Source organism: Lutjanus erythropterus, chromosome 18, assembly GCF_056507025.1.
Source record: "Lutjanus erythropterus isolate fLutEry1 chromosome 18, fLutEry1.hap2, whole genome shotgun sequence".
In the NCBI taxonomy this organism is placed as follows: Eukaryota; Metazoa; Chordata; class Actinopteri; order Lutjaniformes; family Lutjanidae; genus Lutjanus; species Lutjanus erythropterus.
The window spans coordinates 3,369,276-3,392,636 of record NC_139334.1 but is presented as its reverse complement, the minus strand read 5'-3'; the positions used below and the strand labels follow the sequence as shown (position 1 = coordinate 3,392,636).

General features: G+C 38.0%; 3 protein-coding genes across 6 annotated transcripts in view; 2 read left to right on the top strand and 1 right to left on the bottom strand.

The window, feature by feature from the left end:
• Positions 1-413: 413 nt before the first annotated feature.
• ppp2r3c (protein phosphatase 2, regulatory subunit B'', gamma) lies at positions 414-7,413 on the top strand. The gene is made up of 13 exons (XM_084743104.1): positions 414-606; positions 778-902; positions 1,616-1,720; positions 1,815-1,927; positions 3,490-3,587; positions 3,714-3,784; positions 3,896-4,028; positions 4,797-4,852; positions 5,127-5,202; positions 5,445-5,581; positions 6,079-6,216; positions 6,473-6,532; positions 7,026-7,413. The coding sequence occupies exons 1-13, from the start codon at positions 540-542 to the stop codon at positions 7,218-7,220; spliced, it is 1,374 nt and encodes a 457-aa protein (XP_084599230.1). The 5' UTR covers positions 414-539; the 3' UTR covers positions 7,221-7,413.
• Positions 7,414-8,260: 847 nt separating this feature from the next.
• fam177a1a (family with sequence similarity 177 member A1a) lies at positions 8,261-13,110 on the bottom strand. The gene is made up of 5 exons (XM_084742979.1): positions 12,964-13,110; positions 12,016-12,204; positions 11,257-11,323; positions 10,853-10,950; positions 8,261-10,693 (listed from the first exon to the last, which is right to left on the bottom strand). Exons 1-5 carry the CDS (start codon positions 13,030-13,032, stop codon positions 10,478-10,480), a joined length of 639 nt encoding a protein of 212 aa, XP_084599105.1. The 5' UTR covers positions 13,033-13,110; the 3' UTR covers positions 8,261-10,477.
• An 834-nt stretch (positions 13,111-13,944) lies between these two features.
• ttc7b (tetratricopeptide repeat domain 7B) overlaps positions 13,945-23,361 on the top strand; it is a 33,588-nt gene continuing 24,171 nt past the window's right edge. For 2 of the 4 annotated variants that reach the window (XM_084742163.1, XM_084742162.1), the window contains exons 1-6: positions 13,945-14,133; positions 17,103-17,257; positions 17,463-17,538; positions 18,500-18,592; positions 19,575-19,738; positions 22,700-22,821. In XM_084742163.1, coding sequence (XP_084598289.1) covers positions 14,013-14,133; positions 17,103-17,257; positions 17,463-17,538; positions 18,500-18,592; positions 19,575-19,738; positions 22,700-22,821 — 731 coding nt within the window. In that variant the 5' untranslated portion in view covers positions 13,945-14,012. The remainder of the gene's footprint in view (positions 14,134-17,102; positions 17,258-17,462; positions 17,539-18,499; positions 18,593-19,574; positions 19,739-22,699; positions 22,822-23,361) is intronic. The other 2 variants (XM_084742165.1, XM_084742164.1) reach the window with 1 other exon arrangement.

Below are 23,361 nucleotides of genomic sequence, written 5' to 3'. Positions count from 1 at the left end.
CAAAGCTCGACAGCTCCGTTGTGACAGTCATCAAGCTCCGGTCAAACAACCACAGACAGACCGGAATTAGCTATTAGGTTTAAAAGAAGGAACAATTTTTTATAATTTTAATAGATGGAATCAAAATTTTAAGTTAAAATTGTGAGGGAAAAAACATATTTTGCGCAGAAACATGTTATTTAATTTACTATAAGTGCTTTATGTACTCTGTGTCACTTCAGTTTGGTGCCTCCTTTTCGGTTTTAAACAGACTATGAAATTTATTTTAATGATTGCATTGATACATTTTCAATGAATATTTGATTCGAATGGATAGAAACTGTAATAATATCTACAACTGTTGTACACGAACGTACAAGCACTTTTATTTTGAAATGGTAAAACTCAAACCGGAAGCAATGTTCTTCTTTATTCAGCAACTTGACGTTGTCCCATTTTTGGGAAGCTTAGTTACTTTTGAACACTTTACATCGACTGTTTTCGACTTTTGGTATAGAAATGTCATACTTATGAAATATTAGATTCAGTTCGAAGCAGGGATGGCTAAGGAACAGCAACCTTACTGGTCGGATATTTTGAAAAGGAGGTTAGCAAACTCCAAAACAGGTGAGACAAAATGTAAACTAACGTCACATACTGGCTAACATTAGCTAGTTTAAATGCATAGCTATCCAGCGGAAGTCGTTGGTTAGCTGTTAGCTAAGTCAACATTAACATATCTGTTAATTCCTTTGATTTTACTGATATCAGCTCATCTTTGTCCCTGTTGTCATACAGATGAGAGAAGCGACGAGGAAAAGAAAGCAGAAGAAACTGAGCTGTTCACCAAATATTACACTGAGTGGAAAGAAGGAGGCGACAGAGACAAGTCCTACAAGAGCATCCCCCGGTTTTACTACAGGGTAACTAATGTGATCACAATGAACACTATTGTCATTCATGTACATTTGCTTTTGTTTAGGTGCAAGACAGAAGATTAAATTCTGTGCCACCATTAAATCCCTCTAACAAAAAACAGTTTCCATACTTAAATCAATTTGAAGAAGGTTAGACTTCAAAAATAGGGTTATGTAGTAAGAAGAGGTCAAGTTATGAAGACTTTTGATTAAGACTGATGTTAGGACACCTTAACTGTTATCTTATGACACTAGAACAAATGCAGTTTTAGCAACACAGACTCATTGAAGTGTAATTTAATTATTCTGCAAGGTGTCTTATGGCCTTTATTGAAAACTCTGTTTTTAACATGATCAACAGGAAACAAGTAGAATCATAAAACACAGAACAAACATAACACCAAAGTCACAATGAAACTGACAGAAAACACAAAATTAAGCCTATACATCCTGAAAACATTTGAAGACATCATCTTGGACTTTGGGAAACACTGAATTTTATTTTTATACAATTTTCTGATGTTTTAAAACAAACAACTATTAAACAATTAATGGAGAAACTACTCAACCAATTAATCAAGTATGAAAATAATCATTAGTTGTAGCCCTAAATACAATGATGGTGGTAGTGATGATGAAGATTATTATGTTGATCATGTTAAAGCTGATGTGTAGTTCCCAGCAGAGTAAAATATGATGATGATGATGTTGTTCTGCAGCTACCAGCAGAGGATGAAGTCTTACTTCAGAAACTGAGAGAGGAATCCAGAGCCGTCTTCCTCCAGAGGAAGAGCAGAGAACTGCTGGATAACGAGGAACTACAGGTAACAAAAAACCAGACACAACATAATGATGTATTTCTGCTTGAATAGGAGTGTTATTTAGTGTCTTGTCTTTATTTTCTTTATCTTTCTGTAGAATCTGTGGTTTCTGCTTGATAAGCACCAGGTGCCTCCAGTGAGCGGAGAAGAGGCCATGATCAGCTATGAAGCCTTCCTGCAGGTGGGGGAGAAGGCCGGGCCCAAGTGCAAGTAAGTAACAGGAAGTAGAGGTTTACTGGCAACAGCACAGTTGAGGTAAAACCCCCTGTGCCATTAGTCTAGATTTATAGCTCAGAGTGTTGTTGTTTGTGCCAGTGATTCAGGATCAAAGGTTGATTGTGGAAAATCCCCCTGTCATTCTGACTTTATATCCACCTGGCGTCAGTGTGTCTTGGCTGATGGGATAACTGTATTCAGATCAGGCCAAAACATGAAAAAAATCTAAATTGCATTGAAAATATGTTCACTGTAGGATGTCAGAGATGCATTTCGCCACATTGAACAACCCGAGCTACATTCACATTCTGTGACAATAAAAATTTACTTTTGAACCGGGAAGTGGACACGTAATAAGCAGATTATTGCAGGTGCTGGAAGTAATTCTGGAGAAAGAAAGTTCCGTGTTGATGTTGACGTTTTGGGAAAGAGACTCAACAAACAACTGTCTTACCAACCTGTGACTGGCCAACGTCTCCCACCACTGGCTAGATTTTCTAAAGCCTAAAACAGAGCCAAGAAAAGGAGAAGAAGTCTAATTTTCTCCTAGACCACTTGAAGTACATTATAGTTAATGGTTATTATATTATATTATATTATATTATATTATATTATATTATAATATATATAAAGCCAAAGATAAACTGCTTACACGAGCCTTAATTGTTTGTCCATTGTCAGTTTTAAGGAAGTGACTATTAAAAAAGGAAGTAATTCAGTTCAAATTCGTTGGACTTTATTTCAGACACATAGGTCGATATCAGCAAAAAAAAAAAAAAAAAAAAAACCCAATAAAATCTGAGGACAAGAGTGTAGAAATACAATCATAGGCTGAGTAAAGGACAGTTATTATTATTATATCGGTTCACATGAATTTATATGTAAAAATCTTCAACACAGCATGAAAGGTGGGGACATTATTATTCGCAAACATATGTCTTGCTTTTGTCCATCTTGGGAACTTGAGTAAAATTTAAAATTCATCGTTAACTAGAACCTGAAGCTTTTTCATTTTTGCTTTATTATAACTGTGGGCTGTATAGAGTGTAGTGTGCTAGGCTCTAAAAAGAGCTGTTGTAACATCATCTGTGCACATATGAAATTTGCATACCAGCATATTGGCCTGTGCATACAGTTTTCAACACTGGCACTGCACATCCTCGCCGTCACAGACAAACTTAGAGTGATAATGTATTGTGGAGGCTATTTTTTGTGTGTATATGGATACAGGTGTGCCTTTAGATTGTGGCTTGCCCTTTCGTATGTCTAGAGCACAAAAAGTTTGAAAAATTGTCATTGGTTGTTATATATTCTATATGTTTTAGAAACCTGACCAAGAGAATTTGTTCTAATACTTTAGAAAGTAATAGTAAGTATCAGGAGTATAATTAAATTAGAAGGTAATGTTTTCATTGTGTCAGAGGAAAGAGAAATCTGACTTTGATGTGTATACCAGAGACTAATTTAAAGAAGTCATGGAAAAATAAAATTCAGATAAGACACCCAGGGCAAGTGATATGTAAATAACAAATGTAAATTTATCTCTCCTCCATCAGAAAATTCTTCACAGCCAGAGTGTACGCCAAGCTGCTGCACAACGACCCCTACGGCAGGATCTCCATCATGCAGTTCTTTAACTACGTCATGAGGAAAGGTCTGGACATTCATCTGGCTTTCTGGTTTTACTTGTCTCTTTTTTTTACATGTCTCTCTCTCTCTGTTTACTTCACTGGATTTATCTGTATTGGATGTTTCTCATTTCTGTTCTCTGTTTATCCAGTGTGGCTGCATCAGACCCGGATTGGACTCAGTCTGTATGATGTAGCAGGACAGGGCCACCTCAGAGAGTCTGTAAGCATTTCCATCTCTAACCACAAATTTCAGTTGAAGTGTTTTTCAGCCAGTAGGAAAATGATGGTCTGCAGTAGTAGTGGAAAAGTTGACTTTTGTTTTTCTGCGTAGGATCTGGAGAACTACATCCTGGAGCTGATCCCCACTCTGCCTCAGCTGGACGGGCTAGAGAAGTCCTTCTACTCTTTCTACGTCTGCACCGCTGTTCGCAAGTTCTTCTTCTTCCTCGACCCCCTCCGAACAGGTGAGACTGAAGGCCACACATGATGTTAAATGTCAAATGCCAAAGCGTACAATTAACACATTCAAATATACCTTATAAACAAAGGCAATAGGTTAAAAAACATATCCAGTGCTTTTCTGTCTCTCCTTGGCATATCTCCTCACCCAGCCATGTCTGTTCTCATTGATTGTAGCTATGGATGAGAGCAACTCATCTGGGTACTTTACTCCTGCATCATGCTGCTGCCCCTTTTTGGTTGAAAACAGCCACTCTGATTTGACTAGTGATCAATACAAATTCACAGGCTTTGCCATTTTAAATGCATAAAATAAGAAAACTGTCTCCAAATATTTTTATATATATCGTTAAGACACTTTATTTTGCTGTTTTGGTGTTGTTGTTGACCAAAATCCATTTTAAAAGGTCTTTTATGATAGGGATGTATTTTTTTCATAGTAAAAACTTTAGTTACACCATCCTTAAGACTCTTTTCTGATTCACTTCAATCTACAGTTACGTGGGGCGCACACATCATTTACTCAGTAACTCATTTACTTACCTGTGAGGAAGTATTTGACACAAACGTACATTGTGACTGGCTGCTTATACAGTGCTTGTTTTCATCCAAAGGGTCAATGGGATATGGCATATGGCTGTTTTTATCTATTGCCAGGCTCCCTAATCCCTCCCTTAGAAAATTAGGGATAAAAATTCAGCCTAAGTTTACAAAGTCAACAACATTTATTTTACTGAAGGTGTCTGTGTGTCTGTTTCTGTTTTTTTTTTTAGGAAAGATTAAAATCCAGGATATATTGGCCTGCAGTTTTCTGGACGACTTGTTGGAGGTAGAAATTTTTCATCACTCTCTTAACCTTTTTAAGTTCACATCCATTGTTTTCTTTTCACAACCGTTCCTCCTGTGGCTATTCATACTTGGCAGTTGATTGTGTAATCAATTTTTTAGCTGTTTTGCATGGATTAATGCTGTTTTTTGCATTTCATACCATGTGAAATGGTCCAGCATTTCAAGCCAAATTCATTGTCAAGACCATCTGATGTCAATTCCTGCATCTCCTCTCTCTCACGCTCTTTTTCCCTCTCCCTCGTTTGTGCTGCCAGCTGAGAGATGAGGAGCTGTCTAAAGAGAGTCAGGAGTCCAACTGGTTCTCAGCCCCCTCGGCTCTCCGGGTCTATGGTGAGAAAATGCCTGTGAGAATGTCAGGTTTCCAGTCTCACATCCAGTGTTAACGATGTTGAATTATCCCGTTCAAGACCTCGTAGTGGAGATTATTTACAATGATGAATTATAAGACTGAGGTGCCAATGTAATATATATATATATAAAATCTGTGCCAGCTAGATGACAAGACTTTGGTGGAAACAGTGTAACTCAGAATTTTTTCTTATTTTTTTTTTTTAATCTTTGTGTCTCTACAGGCCAATACCTCAACCTGGATAAGGACCACAACGGCATGTTGAGCAAAGAGGAGCTTTCACGCTACGGCACAGCTACGCTCACGTCAGTCTTCCTGGACAGAGTGTTTCAGGAGTGTCTCACCTATGATGGAGAAATGGTACAATGATCTACAACAACAGGAGGAGAGTTGTGGTAAACATAGAGATGGGTGGCAAATTAAAGAATAACTCCAGTCCTGCTGGATGAACAGCATTCTTCCAAAACATAATTTTGATGATGGTGGTGAAGAGTGCTGTCTAATATTTGCCAAGGTGGTCAACTGAGTTGAGAGCTGGTGACTGTGGTGCTCAGAGAAAATTACTCACCTCATTTGCATACTCATAAAACCATTCGCTGAACTTTCTTTTTATGTTTGACCTCTGATTTATTCAGGGTTTTCCTTTAATTCCTCACCTGTCTGTATGTTAATGTTCAACTTCAAACAAGATGGTTAATTTTCAGCTGCTAGTTTAGTGAACACAGTGTGTCCTCCCTGAACAGTGTATCAGCTGTTATATTCTTCAAAATCTCACCTCCATGCATAATTTTATACTTCCATGTGCTGGGTCTAAATTGGACATTAATTGTACGTAATTGTGTTTCTTCTTCTCGCAGGACTATAAGACCTATCTAGACTTTGTGCTGGCATTGGAGAACAGGAAGGAGCCAGCAGCGTTACAGTATATTTTCAAATTACTGGACATGGAAAATCAAGGATACCTCAACGTCTTCTCCCTCAACTATTTCTTCAGGGTATCAGCTGCACATCTGTCACACACACACACAGTACTGGCATGCAAAGACACAACTTCTCTGTATCATTATTGTACATTAACTCTTAAAATACTTCATCATTAAATTCCAGTCCTAGCTCCTGACTGTGTGAGCCAACCTGATGTTGTTTTCATCGTATTTTTATGAGAATCAGACATACAAGATCACACATACAGTCACACTCACTGTGTTGTGTCGGTGTGTCATGATACTGTTGTACGCTTATGTTCTTTAGGCCATTCAGGAGCAGATGAAGCTCCACGGACAGGAACCTGTCTCCTTCCAGGATGTCAAGGTATATTGTGTACACACACACACACACACACACACACACACACACACACACACACACACACACACACACACACACACATATGCACACTCCCAGTCCAGCCAAGTTTCTTGAACATACCAACTTAATGTGCACTTCTGAGTGCCTTGCAACACTAGTCAACTTAGCTAAATTAGAAATGGCGTCTGCTAACATTAGCGAACGACTGGCACACAAAGTCCAAAGTCAAACATTACTGCATAATATGTGAAATATGTTATTGTTATGTTATATGTTAATGGCCACCGGTGTCATTGATAACAAGGATTTTCTGAAAATCCACGGAGTAACTTTAAGATAGTAAATGCTACTTTCAGTTTATTTTTAATGATAGGTCTGTCTCAGTCATTACATTTACATTTGTTTTGTTTAACAGAAGGTTCAACCAAGCTTTACAGATGTTTGACCCTCTATTAAGAGAGTTAAAAATATTAACATTTTCGCTGTCTTTCCACAGGATGAGATCTTTGACATGGTGAAGCCTAAAGACCCCTATAAGATCACTCTCCAGGACTTGGTAAACAGTTGCCAGGGCGATACTGTCACCAGCATTTTGATCGACCTCAACGGTTTCTGGACCTATGAGAACAGAGAAGTGCTGGTTGCCAACGACAACGACACCAGCAACACGGCTGACCTCGACGACACCTGAGGACGATTTGGAGACAAAAGGTGACAATTTCAGTTCCAACCTGAAAGCCAGATGTCCTGCTGAAGTGTTGGCGCTGAACTCAAGTGAACCGTTACCACTGACTCAGGTCCTTCTGGTTATGTTTGAGCTAAATGTCTACATGGTGAAAGCCAGACACTGTGACTGTATATATTCTTATATATTATTATATTGTTCTGTTGTCCCTGACCTTTTTAAAATAAAGGTTTAATTTTCAGGCCTTTTCTGTCAATGCCTGAATGTTTTACTTTTCTTTGTATAGTAGAAGCTCCTAAACATTTACATCCACTAAAAGTGTGAGAAAATCAAAACCCCCAAATACAAGCATATAATAAATTAATGATTGACTGTCCAATCACACTAAAACAGCTATAACCAGTGATTTTTTATTAACAGTGAATCAGTTGACTATAGTGTAATAGGTCACTCATATAATCGTCTGACTCCTCAGTTCTACAGAGATTTTAAGGTTCATTGTGTAAGATTTACGGGGATTTACTGCCAGAATATGGCAGAAATGGAATATAATATTCATAAGTAGTTTTTCATTAGTGTCTCATGAGTAATTAGAAGCTAAAGAGCCAGATATTTCTCTAAGGAGTTGGTAGAGACAGTTAAAAGGAGAAAGTATTGGACTTCCATTTGTCAAGTAGGCAGAACCACGACTCAAAACGAATAATGAATTGCGCTGTATGTGTAAATGAGCAACTGTTTGTTAATGAGTTCACCATAAAAAAAATGTAAAAAAAACTTGAAAGGTCATAATATGTCACTGTTTGGTTCAAAGCTTGTTTTATTGTCCCCTAGTGGCCAACAAAAATACTGCAGAGGAATTATTAGTTATTAGTTTTATTTTATTTGAGCCTCATAAAAGATTCTGAATTCCAAAAGGAAAAAAGTTCATTCTTGACTTAAAACTTTTTAGGAGGTATAACAGGTGTTAATTATCTTATAACACAGTGGTATAATTGTTTAAAAAAAAAGTGTAGTTATATTACGGATAATAAAAAACAAGTCAGGTGTTTGAACTGTTTAAAGGTTTTATTAAACACACAGAAAATATAAATATGTATATACAGATTCATTAAGTTTGTTAAAATAACGAAAACTTTTGCATATGTTTGCCCTTTTTATACATAAAAAAAAGAAAGAATATCCTTCGTTGACTCATGTAGTGAAAAACATTTACCCACAGAGTTTGAACATACCATACATACATTTTATGTTCTGATGATGTTGGCATTTCACTTTATCTTTAAAGCCCATTTTCAAATGAGGAGTGTGTAATTTCCCTGGTATGTCACAACACCAACCAACCGTATCAGTGGATAAAAATAACAAATAAGAAGCTTATGACAGCTCAGTCTCAGCATGAGGCCCGCGGCTCATGAAATGTTTCCACAAGGACACTTTAAGAATGACCCTCGACACACACATGAAGGTAGTAGCACTGTCTGTGGGCATCAGTAATCAATACATTTGAGTACTAGCAGATTTTCACAGATCTGAACTATATCGAGGTTATTTAATCTACATTGGCTAAAAATTGCACTTTTGGCATTTCAGAGAGCAAACAATAACTACGGCTTCATATAAGTTGTTTCTGTTTATCAACCGATTAAAAGTATCATCACAGAAACATATTTTTACACTGTGACTAGTGGAAAGCAAAGAAAGGAGATCATTTATTTGGGATTATTACTAAAAGTCGACAATCTGCTGCTTCTTGCCTGCCTCAAAATCACAATTGCATAAATCAACCTGCACAACGGTACCCAAGCAGTGCTGTGACACTTCTTAAGAAACAAAGTCACAAACCTCCATCTTAAAAGACACTACAGTTCACAGTCAGTACGTCAGTACACTACGCTCATGAAGCCTGTGAAGTAGTGTATCAAGATACTAGCTGGGATGGTTTCAGTCAGGCTCCAGTCAGAACTACTGGATTGTCTGACAAGTACCATTTCAAATGAGTCAGATATAATCCTGTCAGTCCTTACCAGCACTGACACAGGAAGAAAGAAATATATACAGTTAATATTTTGAAAAATACTTTATCTGATCAGGCAGATCTTATTTTTTAAAGGGAAATGTAGCATATTGTTTTCAAGTTGGTAATTAATAAATGAAAGCTATTAAATTCACTCTTAGATAAAATGGCGCTAGTCGGACTCCGCAAAAATGACACATGGGTAATGCCTCTGTGTGCAACTGACCAATCACACACAAGCAGTCCACATGAATGTATCCGGTTCAAATAGCTGAGACGTACAGCTGCCTTTAAGAAATATTCAGACAACTAAACGCTGAGGGAACAGGACTGTCACATGTGTTTGGGTATTATGTTGAACATAATAGGTGCTGTTTGATGAAACTCAAGGACTCAGAACTATGTTTTCTGTTAAATCTTGGCATTGGTTAATAAATAAGCAGATGTTTTAGATTATTATTATTGTTAATCATGTCAAGTGAGGATTTTTTTTTAAAACTGTAAGTATACATAAAGTCAGTAAGTGTATATTTAACTTCAAAGCCACCTGTTCATTTCTGTAACATTTTAAACTTTAATTTCTAAATTCCAGAGATGATGGTATAGCGATGACAGGCTGATTTGGAGAGTAGAACTGGTGCACTACACCAGTTCTGGCCACTGATGTCATCTTCATATCAAGCTGGAGACACTGATGTCTCAGACAAGAAGCACAAGAAGAGACTGAGACTAGAAATGGCTTGACAGTGCCATTATCAGGCCATGCTGTTACAAAAGTGGCTATGCTTAAATTGTCGACAATGGTACAGCAGATGTCGCATGTGTCTGTTGATGCTGCTGCTTATTCCAGGGATCACTTTTTGTTTTCTGTTCAGTTCAGGGTGGATCTGAGATTGACTTCTACTTTTCAGTAAGATTTAAGTCCAGCGTTTATTCCCCTTTCTCAACTCAATTTAAAGGGAGTTGAGCCAAGTCCCAGTTTGAGCAACAAAATAGTTTAACGATAACGTCTCAGTCTTGCATACGATTTCACACTATACACAAATTTACATTCACAGATAAGGTCAGCACAGCCACCTCCACAGCCCTTTTAATTTGTCCCTGCACTGTGTACTAAGATCTTTTTTTAGTAAAATAAAAAGATAGAAAAATAACAATATTGTTAAACTATACAGCTGAGTAAATTAAGGTTTTGCCAACTGATAGAAATGTGTGAAAGTTAGCGGATTGTCTGCTAGTGTCAGTTTTTTCAGGAGGGGAGGGGAGAAGGGACTCTGTTGCTGTCTGTAGTGTTGAGAGGAGGCTCAGGATCGAGATCGAAGCTGATGTTCACAAAGGAGGCTCCGGACGCTTCTGGCTGCTCCACAGTAGCAGGACCAGCATCATCCTGCTCACCTCTCCGCTGCTCCGCAAAGCGACGTTCCGCCATTTCAGATAGACGGTTCTCCTCCTCTTCCTCCTCCTCCTGCAGGAGAACAGTGTGTGTCATGTTTAGTACCATTTATTTGAGAGCTCACGATTGTGCTGTTGCTCCTGCCTCTGTGTAAACGGCTCTTAAAGGTGTGGCTTTATTCCTATTTACATAGGAAACTCAAGGATGTGTGCATGTGTGCATGTGTCCTACCTCTTTCTTCATACGGTAGTACTCATCGATAGCATACTGGTATTTAGGAGTAGTGATGCCAAACAGAGAGGCCAGTCTTTCTCCCAAGTAATCACACGCTGCAGGACACACATATATTCAAAGAAGATAACTTGGACATTTGATCCAGCTTATGAAGGGGACAAAAACAACCAAATACAGTATGAAGTAAAGTGTGAAACAAGCTGAAAAATACTTTCTGATACATTCCTGTAAATCGTATAATTTGTACAGTTATTAATAATAATATTCCAGCATTTCACCAGAGCAGTTACAACTTTTCCTGACTCCCTCTGTGTGGAAAACACCTCTCAAAACTCTGATATTTTGGGCTGCGATTAGTCCTTGATAGCATGAATGCCAACTGTGACAGTAGAGTACTTTACCTGAGACAGTCGAGGTGGCCATTCTCCACATGTGGAACCAGAAATATGGACCCCAAGTCAGTTTGGACTAAAATACATGAGAAGAAAACCACAACAATCAAATCACAAATTAGTTGGTAATACACAGAAAAACAAATAGGAACAAATAATGATGCCTGTCCATCGTTTTATATGGTGTCGTCGTTGTATAGTCACACACAAAAATGACATGTACAAACAGCCGTCACTGGACTAATTTGCCTAATCTTTGCAGGTCAAATGCAGACAACGATGGGCTGAAGGAACCTTTTAGTTCCTTAAAAAGTCGTTTCTGGGACTGTAAGTTCTAGGTACTGGAAAAGCGACTTAAGGGTTAGCAGAAGTGAGAAAAAAAGGAGTCAGGGTAGAGAAAGAGCGGGGGAAAACATGCAAGATAGGTCCCCTGTGTTAATGTGTAAACACAGGTGTAAGAACTGGGACAGCATGTCACCCCGTGTAATGAGGCTCATAAAGCTTATAGAGTTGAACTTATCACAGCACAAAGGTTTAATCTTTGCTTGAAAACTAAGTGCCTGGTTAGAATGGATTTGCAAGTGACTGGTCAGTCATGTTTTGATAAATCTAGATATGGAAGTTCCCACACAGGCCTGAGAGAATTATTGCTTTGGTGCAAATACCACCCACAGGATTAATGTCTTACATGTGAGTCTGTTTCAGTATCTGTAAAATCCTGGGGTTTCCAGTAAAGTGACTGGAACATTTTTTTTTATCTCAGCCTACCGCATCCACAGTAACAACATCTTTCTTCACAGACTCCTCCTCCTCCTCCTCTTCTTCATCTGTGCTGTACTCCTCCATGGTCTCTCCACTGGCAAAGTAGATGGTCCTGCGGGGAACCTTCACCCTCGGCTGTATCCCCACAGAGCCTCCCATCTCCACCCTCTCAAAGTCTGTCACTCCTCCTGGACTCTGACAACAATACACAATGCAATTATGGCTGGAACTAATTATTATTTTCATAGGTAACTGCTCGGGTGATTATTTTCTCAATTAATCAATAAATCGTTTAATTAAAAATGAGAAAATGGTGAAAAATGTCGATCACTGTTTCCAAAAACTAAGATGATGTCCTCAAATGTCTTGTTTTACTCGCAACCAAAAGATATTCAGTTTACAGTTACAGAGGAGTCTTGAATAAATGACTCAAACTGATTAATCGATTATCTAAATAGTTCTCGATTACTTTAATCATTGATTAATAAATTAATACCCGTCGCAGTTCTAGATTCCATCACCATTATTATTATTAGCAATGTACAATTTAATATCATCCTTTATATTTAGGCTAAGTGCTAAAATGCTGACAAGCAAGGATATTTTTGTTGTGCTCTCCCACAATCTTGTAACATATTTGACAGAATAAAATTACACAAATAAATCATAAGAAACTTGCCTAAGAAAGTTGTTTAACAAACGTTAAATATAGTGACATTATTTCTGTCATTAAAAACTGTAACATTAAGTACACAGTCAAGTAAGTAAAGTAACATTTATCACAAACGGTTACCACAGCACAGCACTGGTGCGTTCATTAGCTTACTTTAGCTACTTTTGTTTGTTGACTGTTAGCTTCTCAGCTAAGGAAGTAATTGGATATTAATTTTAAAAGTCTCTGTTTTGTCCTTTACGATCACGAAAAATGGCGGCAGTTGTATCACACGGACTAACCTTGTCAGTTTCCATAGTTTGTCCCAGTGAAACGTTCGCATTAGTTAAATACAACGACAAATCTGCCATCTCACTCACTCCTTCCACCTCACTACGAGCCGCTCAGCTGGCACCACTTCCCGTCTGACTTCTTCAGAATAAAAGCTTATTGCGGAAATACCGTTTTGTCTGACAACAAAATTCAGCCATACTGCACATTCTTGTATTTTGTGGTAAATGTTCTGCATAATATAGATTCTCTTCGCTTTCCATTAGATCCATATGCAAATGACTGTTATTGATTTTATTGTCACTAAACCAAGAAACAAACAGACATTAAACCCATTTTTGACATGGCAACACTACTCTAGTACAGTTCTAAGTATTTTCCTAAAGTAATTTTATTTTTTGTTACTTCTACTTCACTAGGAAAATGTTTTATTCTACCACATTTATATCATAGCTAGATGTGATTGTGAATGTGATTGTAATTATGAGAAACTTTCTTGAAATAATAGGTTAGTGTGATTAAATAATGACTTAGTATGCCAAAATATCAAATATAAATAATATTTTTTTAAAAATCACTCAGTATCTAAGTGATTATTTTGAGAAAAGTGTGTCCTCTATACTGAAGCTTCAACAAGTAAGAGATCTACAGTTAATTCAGCAAATAAGGAGAGAGGAAAGATGCCCTGCTGGCAAGCAGAAAGATCCAGAGGGGATTACCGGTAGTTATACCCTTTTTACCACTAGGTGTCACTATTTCCCCTCAATAAGTTGCTTACTTTTTTCCCCTCAGTATGTTTTTTCCTTACCGGGATATAGTGTATTTCAACCAATGTATAATATGTAAGTAACACAACAGGTTAAACTATAAGTTTTTTTTATTATTAGTACTTTTATTCAAAGTGATAATGTAATCAAAAATTTAAGCGTTGGAAATGACGCTTTATTTTGAAAGTTATAGCCGGAAGCTGTATCTGTCGTGCACGTTAACTTTACGCTCGTGCCAACGAGTGGGATCCTTCCTCTGTGGTGTTTTGGTCCAGTCGAGCCCACTCACCAAAATGACAGCGAGGAAGTCTGGCTCACGACTGGAGACCGAGATAGAGCGGTGCCGTTCAGAGAGTCAGTGGGACAAGATACCGGAGCTGGTACGACAGCTCTCCGCCAAACTAATATCAAACGGTAAGAAATGTGCGGGTTTGTCTGCTGTTCGTTCATTCAGTGTGAAGGCCTTCTCCCTGCCCTCAGTCCTCGGTACTTCCTGACAACTGCAGCCCAGGCTGGGAGTTTTCCACCACTGTGCCCTGTTCAGAGCCAGTTAGCTAGCAGAGGTCAAGAAAGAGACATGCCTTTTTTCACAGGGGATTTTATTTCTTCTTGGTACTGTGGTGCGTACACACAGAAATACATCGAGTTTAAGATTTGGAGAACTTACTCTTACTAGTTCCTGTGGTCTGACAGTTGTGCTGCGCCCCCTCGCTCGCTCTGCTCTCCCGTCATAACTCCATTCACAAATCTGTCATATTAGGATGTTGTTGTTTTGGCTTGGCTTGTAAGAGAAACCAAAATTGGCAGATTTTTGGCAGATTTTTAATTATGGCTTCGCATCGCAGCTTCACTTAAGTTAGCAGTGTAGCTAAAGATGCGTGATTGCTAACTACATGCTAGCTGTCAAACTCCTCAAGGTTTTCACATACTAAGAGTTTGCCTTGGTATGTGTATGGTGCACAATAATAAACATGGTTCAAGAAAATATAAAGGACGATGAAAGCAAGAACTGTAATTTAAGAATCACACATAAAAAATAGAAAATTGACAACAACATGAGCAGCAGGGCTGCAAATAACATTTAATTTCATTGTTTTTAATCTGCCATTATTTTTTAGATTCATTGATAAATCACTTGGTCTGTAAAATGTGAAAATATAAACAGAGAAAAATGCCCAATCCAGTTGCTGAAAATCCAAGGTGATGTCTTCAAATGTCTTATTTTGCCAGTCCAAATCCCTAAGAGATTCATTTTAATATAACATTTAACTGAGAAAAGCAGAAAATTTGCATATTTGAAAGGTTGTCTGCCATTTTTGCATGAAAAAATTCTACAATGATGAATGCATTATCAAAATAGTTGTCGATAATGATAGATGGATCATTTAGTTGGGCTATTTAGTCTGGGATTTTGGGACCACTGGCAAAAGCAGATGTCTGCGCTCACAAGACCGATAACAAAAGAAATGTGCAGTCTCATCTGCAGGCAGCCTTGTCTGTGTGGCTGCTTGGAAGGAAGGGAAGGAAGGGAAGAAGTTTTGGGAAGCAGGTGGAAAAGTTAGTTTCAAGTCTTGTACTCAAACTCTCATTATCCTGCTTTAAACATTTGCTTAAATTGCTTCAGCCACCATCATCTTTTCTAAATGTTAACATTTTTCTTCCATCCCAAATGACAGTAAATGTAATTTAAAGCTGTTACTGTTAAATGTATTGTTATAAAGAGTACAACAGGAAACTTCTGATATACTGTACCCTGTTCTCCCTTAAATACTAGCCATGTTCTGAAAGCTATAGCATAATCCAATGTAGTTTATCTACTTCTACATTTATTCTAAAACAGCATGTTACTGGCTCAGGTAACCAGGTAAATTAGATTGTAACTCACATGGAATAAAGGAAGTATGGATGACTTTTCTTTGTTTATTATGTATCGGCCATTGACGTGCCTGCTCTATAAATATTGGCATCAACCATTGAAAAAGCTATATCAGTCGATCTCTAGATGGTTATTATTCTGTTAATTGACTAATTAACAGAATAATAATTAGAACTAATTAATAACTTCACTTATTAATTAACTAATTAATAGTTAGTCAGCTAATCATTGCAGCTTTGTACTCCAGGCAGTGGCCAACTCTTTAATGTAATTGAGATCAAAGTTGTTGGTTTTTAACATAAAATCCCACATTTATATGTGCTTTATATGTTCATGTTACGTCATCATACAGTTCCCTTGTTGACATTGTAATATACCATGTATGATATGATAACGAGCTGCCTCACAGGCAAACAGAGTTCAAATTATTTTATATAAACACCATCATATTTCATCTTGCCATGCAATTTAAAGTCACCTACTGTCATTACTTTTATATTGAAATATCACTCCTGCTCACCCTGATCCAGTAGATCTTTCAGACTGACAAATAACTACATGCTGTCATGATGTACTCTTCTCTTCTGCTGAAGTTATAGCATATATACTACTCTATCTTGGCACCACTGCAAATACCCAAGGTAGACAGCTCATGCTGGTTAATGCTTTTAATTACCACCATAAAGACCTGTAGTGTGATTGATAGTCTCCCATTTCTTCCCCGGAGTCTTAAAACAGTAATATTGATAGATCATAGTAAACTGTAAGCCAAAAAATTACTCTAATGGCTTCACTGGTTGTGTTAAACATCCTCTGAGCCTAAGTGCAACAAAATATCTAACTTAGCTTTGACTATTTGATGTTATTTAGGTTTAATTTACCTTTTTTTTATCTTGGTGAGAAAGGTTTCAACATGTCATTAATTACACAGACTAAATGTGATTATATTATAGACTGAATAGAATAATGTAGTGTTTTAAAAATTGCAGCCACTATGAAGTGTAATTTGCAGCATGAGAGTTATGAGCTGTGGTCACTGACTGGGATCAATAACAGGATTACTGCTCATTTCACCCTTTCAAACTCACACTCACGATTTAGAAGCTTATTAAAGCTGTACATAATTCTGGCTGGTATGTGTGTAAGCACAGCAGAGTTTCTGCATTGTGTAGATTCACTCACTTCAGTCACACTCAAACTGAACACCAGGAGAAAACTTAAAGTGGACACACCGTCATTAGATTGCTCTTACAGGGTCATCTTAATTTACACCTTGTCATTCAATTAATTATAAATTTACAGTCAAACGTAACGCAGTGACCCTGAATTAACCATTGATCACCTTTAGATTAGTATTGATATGTTTTGCATTGATTGTAAATTGATCTTAGATTTAAACTGGCAGATGGATCGAGACTTGGGGTATTTATTTATCCCGAGCTGGTATAAAAGGCCGAGAGATTAGGGTAATGCTTTTTACAAAGATCTGTACGGTTTGTGTGTGTAGATGACCTCGGGGAGCTGTTGTTGGGGGAATGCAAGCTTCAGACGTACCTGAAAGAGAACCCCATCAAACAGGGAGCCAGTCCCAGGGGTCCACGACCTAAACTGGTGGAGGTCAGGAAACACCTCACTGCTGCACTGGACAGAGGAAACCTCAAGGTAACCATGGATGAAGAGGTGGTAGACTGAAGGACTTACTTAATTTGATGCTTGCCTGTGTTGTCACTTTTTTGTTTCTCATTTATTTTACCAACTGATTTGTTCTGTCACATAACATAGTAACTCCATTCATGTACATAAAAATCTGAAAACTCAAAACTGTTTAATATTTTGACTTTGTAAATTCATCTCTCCTGTCCTTCAGGCTGATTACCTACAGGAAGCCAGCCTGCTGATGGCCAAACTGTGCTATGTGGAGGGAGAATACAAAGATGCTTTAGGTAACCCGCATACTTCTCTTCTGTAGAGGTGTGCACTAAAGTCACATGACTTGGACTGAAGTCAGACTCAATTCATAAATTTGATTATTTTAGACTCGGCCTGACAAAGTAAAAAAAAAAAGACTTGTTTAAACTTTAACACCAGTGACTTGTGGCTTCCTTTGGCCCTTAGCCTTTTGACTTGAAAATACTTAGAAAGTATGCTTTTTAAAAGGTGTGAATCCACAAATCAGTTTCTCCATGAAGAATTAACAATATTTCATTGAGCTCTAGCTGGAAAAACATGATACCAAAGATAATTTTGTTCATGTACAGAAACCACAAGGTGGTCAAGAAAAAATGAACAGCTGTTTAACTTGCAGGTGGAATATTACAGTTGGAGACGCAGAAACTTCTGTCTTTCTTTGACATTTAAAGTTGCATGGTAAGTGCAACATTAAGTGTATTAACAGGTAATGCTGTAAGCTGTTAATGCTTATCTTACATTGTGAAGCAATAGGCTAATGTTACTCAAACTAAGTTATTACTATGCAATACACATCATAATGGCTTTCAATGTACCTCTTCAGTCAACATGCTTCTTTCCTTTCTTTTATTTTCAAAAAATGTTCATTTTTCAGTTGAGCTAAGTTCTGAGGAAACAGAAAGAGATCTGATGTTGTGCACTGTTGTCTTTGAAACAGCGACACAAACAATAAAACCACTTAGAAACACTTTGTACTTATAAATACACTTATAAATCAGTGAGGCTGGAAACTGTTACAACGTGACTTTTTTCAGGGCACAAAACTCAAAGGTTAGAGTTTTGGACTTGACTCAGGATTGCCTGCCTTGACTTGGGACTTGAGTGCAAAGACTTGAGACAAAACAATGACTTGGTAGCACCTCTGATTGATTGCATGTATGAAGTACCAGTGTGCCGATCGAATTATTAATTGTCAAATAACTGATGTATTGACAGGTCACTATAGTAGGGTAAACCTGGATGACATGCAGCTGGTGGGAGCTCCTGTATACAGGCTGTCCATGATAGCAGAGGCATACGCTACTAAAGGTATTAACACACACACACACACACACACACACACACACACACACACACACACACACACACACACACACACACACACACACACACACACAAAAGCTCATTCCCAAACCAGCCCCTACTCACTCCCTTTCCATGACGAGTGTGGCTCGGTGTTGATTCATGTCATTCTGTCATGTGTGCATGAAAAATGCCTTTGAAGTGTCTCAGGTGAATTCTGATCCTTGGAAATAACCACAACTTGCACACAACTAATTTTCTGTGGCGTTTCCTCCATCCTGGACACAACAGAGGTGCTGCATCTGAGAGGATTGTGGGTTGTGAGCCTGCATCAATGCAGCCTCGCTGTTGGAAGGCTTTATAACCCACTCATCCTTAAGGCTGTCTGGTCAAAAGACGGACCTTTCACACGAGCATGCAAACAGAGTGAGAGTGGGAAGGGAGAGTGTGTAGGGGCTGGTTTTGAAATGAATGCTATTCTTCCTTAACTTCACCGCCTCCAGTCTGCCAGAACATCTGCACTACTGTTTTGCTCCACTTGGTGGCAGTACAGTGTCACTGCTGATCAACAGCTGTGAGATAAACTGTAACATGAATACATACACACCGTCACACATCAGGCTTCTCTGGTTTAACCTTGAATAATAAATGTTCTGTTGGCATCTTTTTTAATTATCCATGTTACACAATATAATTTGCGTGGACAGTTTTGAACTCAACTAAACGTAAGCTTGTTTATGATTATAAGATATGAATGAGATGACTATATATTATTTATTATGTTTTGAAATACAAAGCAGATTGGTTTGAAGAGAAGATGGTGACCCCACTATCAAAAACTACACCAAATAGATCTACCAAAAATATGAAATGATGAATAGAAATGGTTTTAAAGGCTAAAATAAATACCACACTGATAAGTGACTCATGGCTTTTCATACTCTTTGTTTATTTTCTGTCCCCCTGCTCTATACCACTCTCCCCTCAGGACTGTGTCTTGAGAAGGTCCCGGCTGCTTCTCCGTCTCTATCCAATAAGAACACTGCCTCTCCTGCATCCAACAGGAGCACAACAGACCGCGAGCAGGAAATCATCACTTGCTATGAAAAGTCTGGAGACATTGCTCTGCTCTACCTGCAGGAGGCTGAGAAGGTACGGGTTTGTGACAGCTAATGTCTTCCGCTTTACCTCTAGTTTGAGAGTGCGAAATTGGCACACTTGTTTCATAACTATCTACTGCTGCACGTTCTCACGCAGTGTCACACAAGCGCTCACCAAATATCTTGTTAGCGCCTGGACTCCCGAGTGCTCTGCCATCCCCGTGGGTGTGTGATGAATAATCTGCTGACAGTGTGCAAGTTTGACTAATGCATTACAGGCCATGACGGCCAACTGGCAAACAAATGTCTTCCTCTTTATGTCTGAGCGGACGAATGAACTGAGCCAGCAAACAGCAGATAGCTGCAATAAAAGACAGGAGGCTGCTAATTAAATAGTCCCAATATTAATGTTATACTTAAAGGTCCAGTGTATAGGATTTAGGGGGGTTTATTGGCCAAATATGGCAGAAATGGAATATAATATTCAGAACAGTGTTTTCATTAGTGTATAATCATCTAAAAAATAAGAATCATTGTGTTTTCATGATTTAGAATGAGACATATATTTATAGAGGGTGCAGGTCCTCTTTCATGGAGGCTGCCATGTTGCACTGCCATATTTCTGCAGTAGCCCAGAATGGACAAACTGGCTCTAGATGCAGCCTTTTGCCTTTTTCACGTGTTTGGTGGCTATCATGTTCTCTACTAGGGTTTAATCCCAGGAAATCTAATTAAGACCATTTTTCCATTTCCTGGGAAATACAATAACAGGAAATGGGAGAAATGTTTTTTTTATTTATATATTTTAATATATAAGTGAAATAAATCATCAGAAAAATGTAGGCTGATAGTTTATTGTCATAAAACATGCAGCAGATATACATGTGTGTGTGCTGTGTGCCAGTAAAACACAACACAGCCTATTAATTAACACGTAGCGCTTTCACAAATTTCTTTAGTTTATAAAATGATAATCGATAAAATATTACTTTCATGAAGTTGTTATTCTCAGAAGACAAATTACAGACATTAAACTTGCCATTTTATAATTCTGGCAGTCGCAGTCGAGCAGCAGGTAGAACAAAGTTCAAGCTGGATGCGAAGCTTATATTAACTCTAATGTTGATGGATGAAAAAATGTGTTGTTTTGCCTTTATAATGATCCAAATAATACACAAAAAAGGTAAGGTTAGGAACACATATATGCGTAATTCTTCTTGTTGCATTTAGTGTTGAAATGACCTGGTCTTATTTAAAGTTATGCCTTTAAAAGAAAAGTTTATTTCCTGGGATTCCTGCGGAAATTGGCTTCTTTTCCCAGGATAGAAAAAGTCTAATTTTCAGGAAAAATATCAATCCCTATTCTCTACACGCTTGGAAAGGTAGGGTAAGATGAGGTGTTTGCAATTTGAAAACTCACCACTAGATGCCACTAAATTCCTCACACTGGTCCTTTAAATATCATTAATCGTACATAAAACAGTCATAGGGAAAAAAAGTAATGTTAAAGGGAAAAAGCTAACTTCACCTATTGAGAGAGAGGATTTTTTAATGAGCTAATTGTTTATGTGAGGAAAAGGGTAAGTGTGTAATTTAAAAAAAAAAAGCATGGAGGCTTTTAAAACAACTGGTTTATCCTCATCTTCTGATCTACATGTATATTTAATCTGTTTTTCTTTTTTTTTAATCTGTGAGTATGTGAGTTTTGTGATTATGGCATTGTTTTGCTGGACAGCAATTTACAACATGTTCTGCTTGTTATCGAATGATAATGTTCTCCTGCCACAGACGTATTTGAAGACAAATACAAGTCACTGCTTTGAATAATATTTACATGCATAAGTAAATGAAATTTGTTAAATAAGCCACTTTGGAAATGAAATAGAACGAGTGAGCCAATTGAATCTTGTCACAAAATGATCTCAGCCTCAGTGTTTCCCCTGAGAATTTATTGTGAATTTATTGGCTGACAATCTGCAGCATAGCTGTGGCAAACTGTCAATAAAAAATTACAGTTATTAACATAAACATTTCGCTGGTACACAGATGAATCATCACAGCTCATTATTTTTAGTTAACCCTGTTTTCATTATTTTACTGGCAGCTGCTCATCAAACATGAAAGCCAATCTTGTGCTCTGCTGTTACAAATAGAAGTTAACCTCAGTGAAATAAATCAACAGATTTGTGACCATTCTCCTCAGTGCTTCATACAGGGGACATAATTAATTTAGGTTAAAGGGACAGTTCACCCCAAAAATAGATGATTTTCCTCTTACCTGTAGTACTATTTATACATCTAGATTTTTTTTTTTTTTTGTGTGTGTGTGTGTGTGTATTGCAGTGTTTTGAAGATATCAGATGTAGAGATGTCTGCCTTCTCTCCAGTATAATGGAGCTAAATGTCACTTGGCTTGTGGTGTTCAAAAGTGCAGAAAAAACATTAAAAAAAAACCTCAAAAGTGGTTTTTCTTTCCAAAAATCATGACCTGGTTACTCAAAATCCACAGACTTTGTTGTGAGCAGTTTCATGTAGGAACTGTCTTCTTTCTACCATCTGCCAGCCGTATCACCATGCAAAAGCAAGCTTGCATCTACACATGGAAGAGAGTCTGGTGGTCGTGACAGCACGGGATGTAAACATAAATGACATCGTCAGCCTTTAACGTCTCGTCTGTGAGTAGATACAGTTGGCAGGTGTAGTTTGGTAGAACATGAAACTGCTCACAATGAGGTCTGTGGATTATTTTGAATAACCAGGTCATGATTTCTGGAAAGAGACACTGCTGTTGAGTTTTTCAATTTTTTTTTTTCTTTGGCACCACAAGCTCAGCTCCATCTAGTTCCATCATATGCAAGAGAAGGCATCTCCAAACCCTGGCAACTCACACAAAAACAATCTAGATGGTTAAATAGTACTAGAAGTACGAGGGAAAAATGCACATTTAAGACCATTTCTGGCAACAGGCTTTTTTGGAATTTCTTTCCTCATCCCGTTATGTCTGTTTCTGTAGGCATTGTCAGCAGGAATTCAGAACCGCAGCCCAAAGCCCGGCCCTGCAGCCCAAGACCTGGAACTTGGCTACTTCCTGGAGACTGGCCTGCAGAGAGCCCATGTCATTCACTTCAAGAATGGGTAAGAGAGGGGAAAAAGGGGGTGGTGGATGGGGAAAGGGCAATTAGAGAGAGCAGAGGGTTGTGTGTCAGTCATTCCAAAACCACAAAACAGATATTTTTAAGAAAGCTTAAGAAACTTTTTTTAACAGCATTTCACTCACTCCTAAACTTCTAGTGTAAAAAGGCCGTCGGTTGCCCAAACAGAAACCAATAACCACCCTTTGTGGGCACTTTCCACCCACTTTGCAGTTATCGTGTTGCAGAGCTGCTGACAGCTTGATAAAAGCAGAAAAGTGTGAGCACAGTTAAGTAACATACACAGTGCAGCGGAGTAGTTCCCACAGTATTGTTGTTGTTATTGTTCTCAGTACAGTGGAGATAATTCTAGCACTGCAGCAGCTGCTAAAGCTGCTAACTTTCTAGTAGACTGGATGAAATCTGTTCAGTTTTATGTCTTTTTTCTTGGCTTTTTTTGCTCAGTGCTAGCTCATTGTTTTTGGATCCACTTCAGTGTCAGGAGAGGTAAAAAAAAAAAAACTGTAGACACTGGATGTGACTT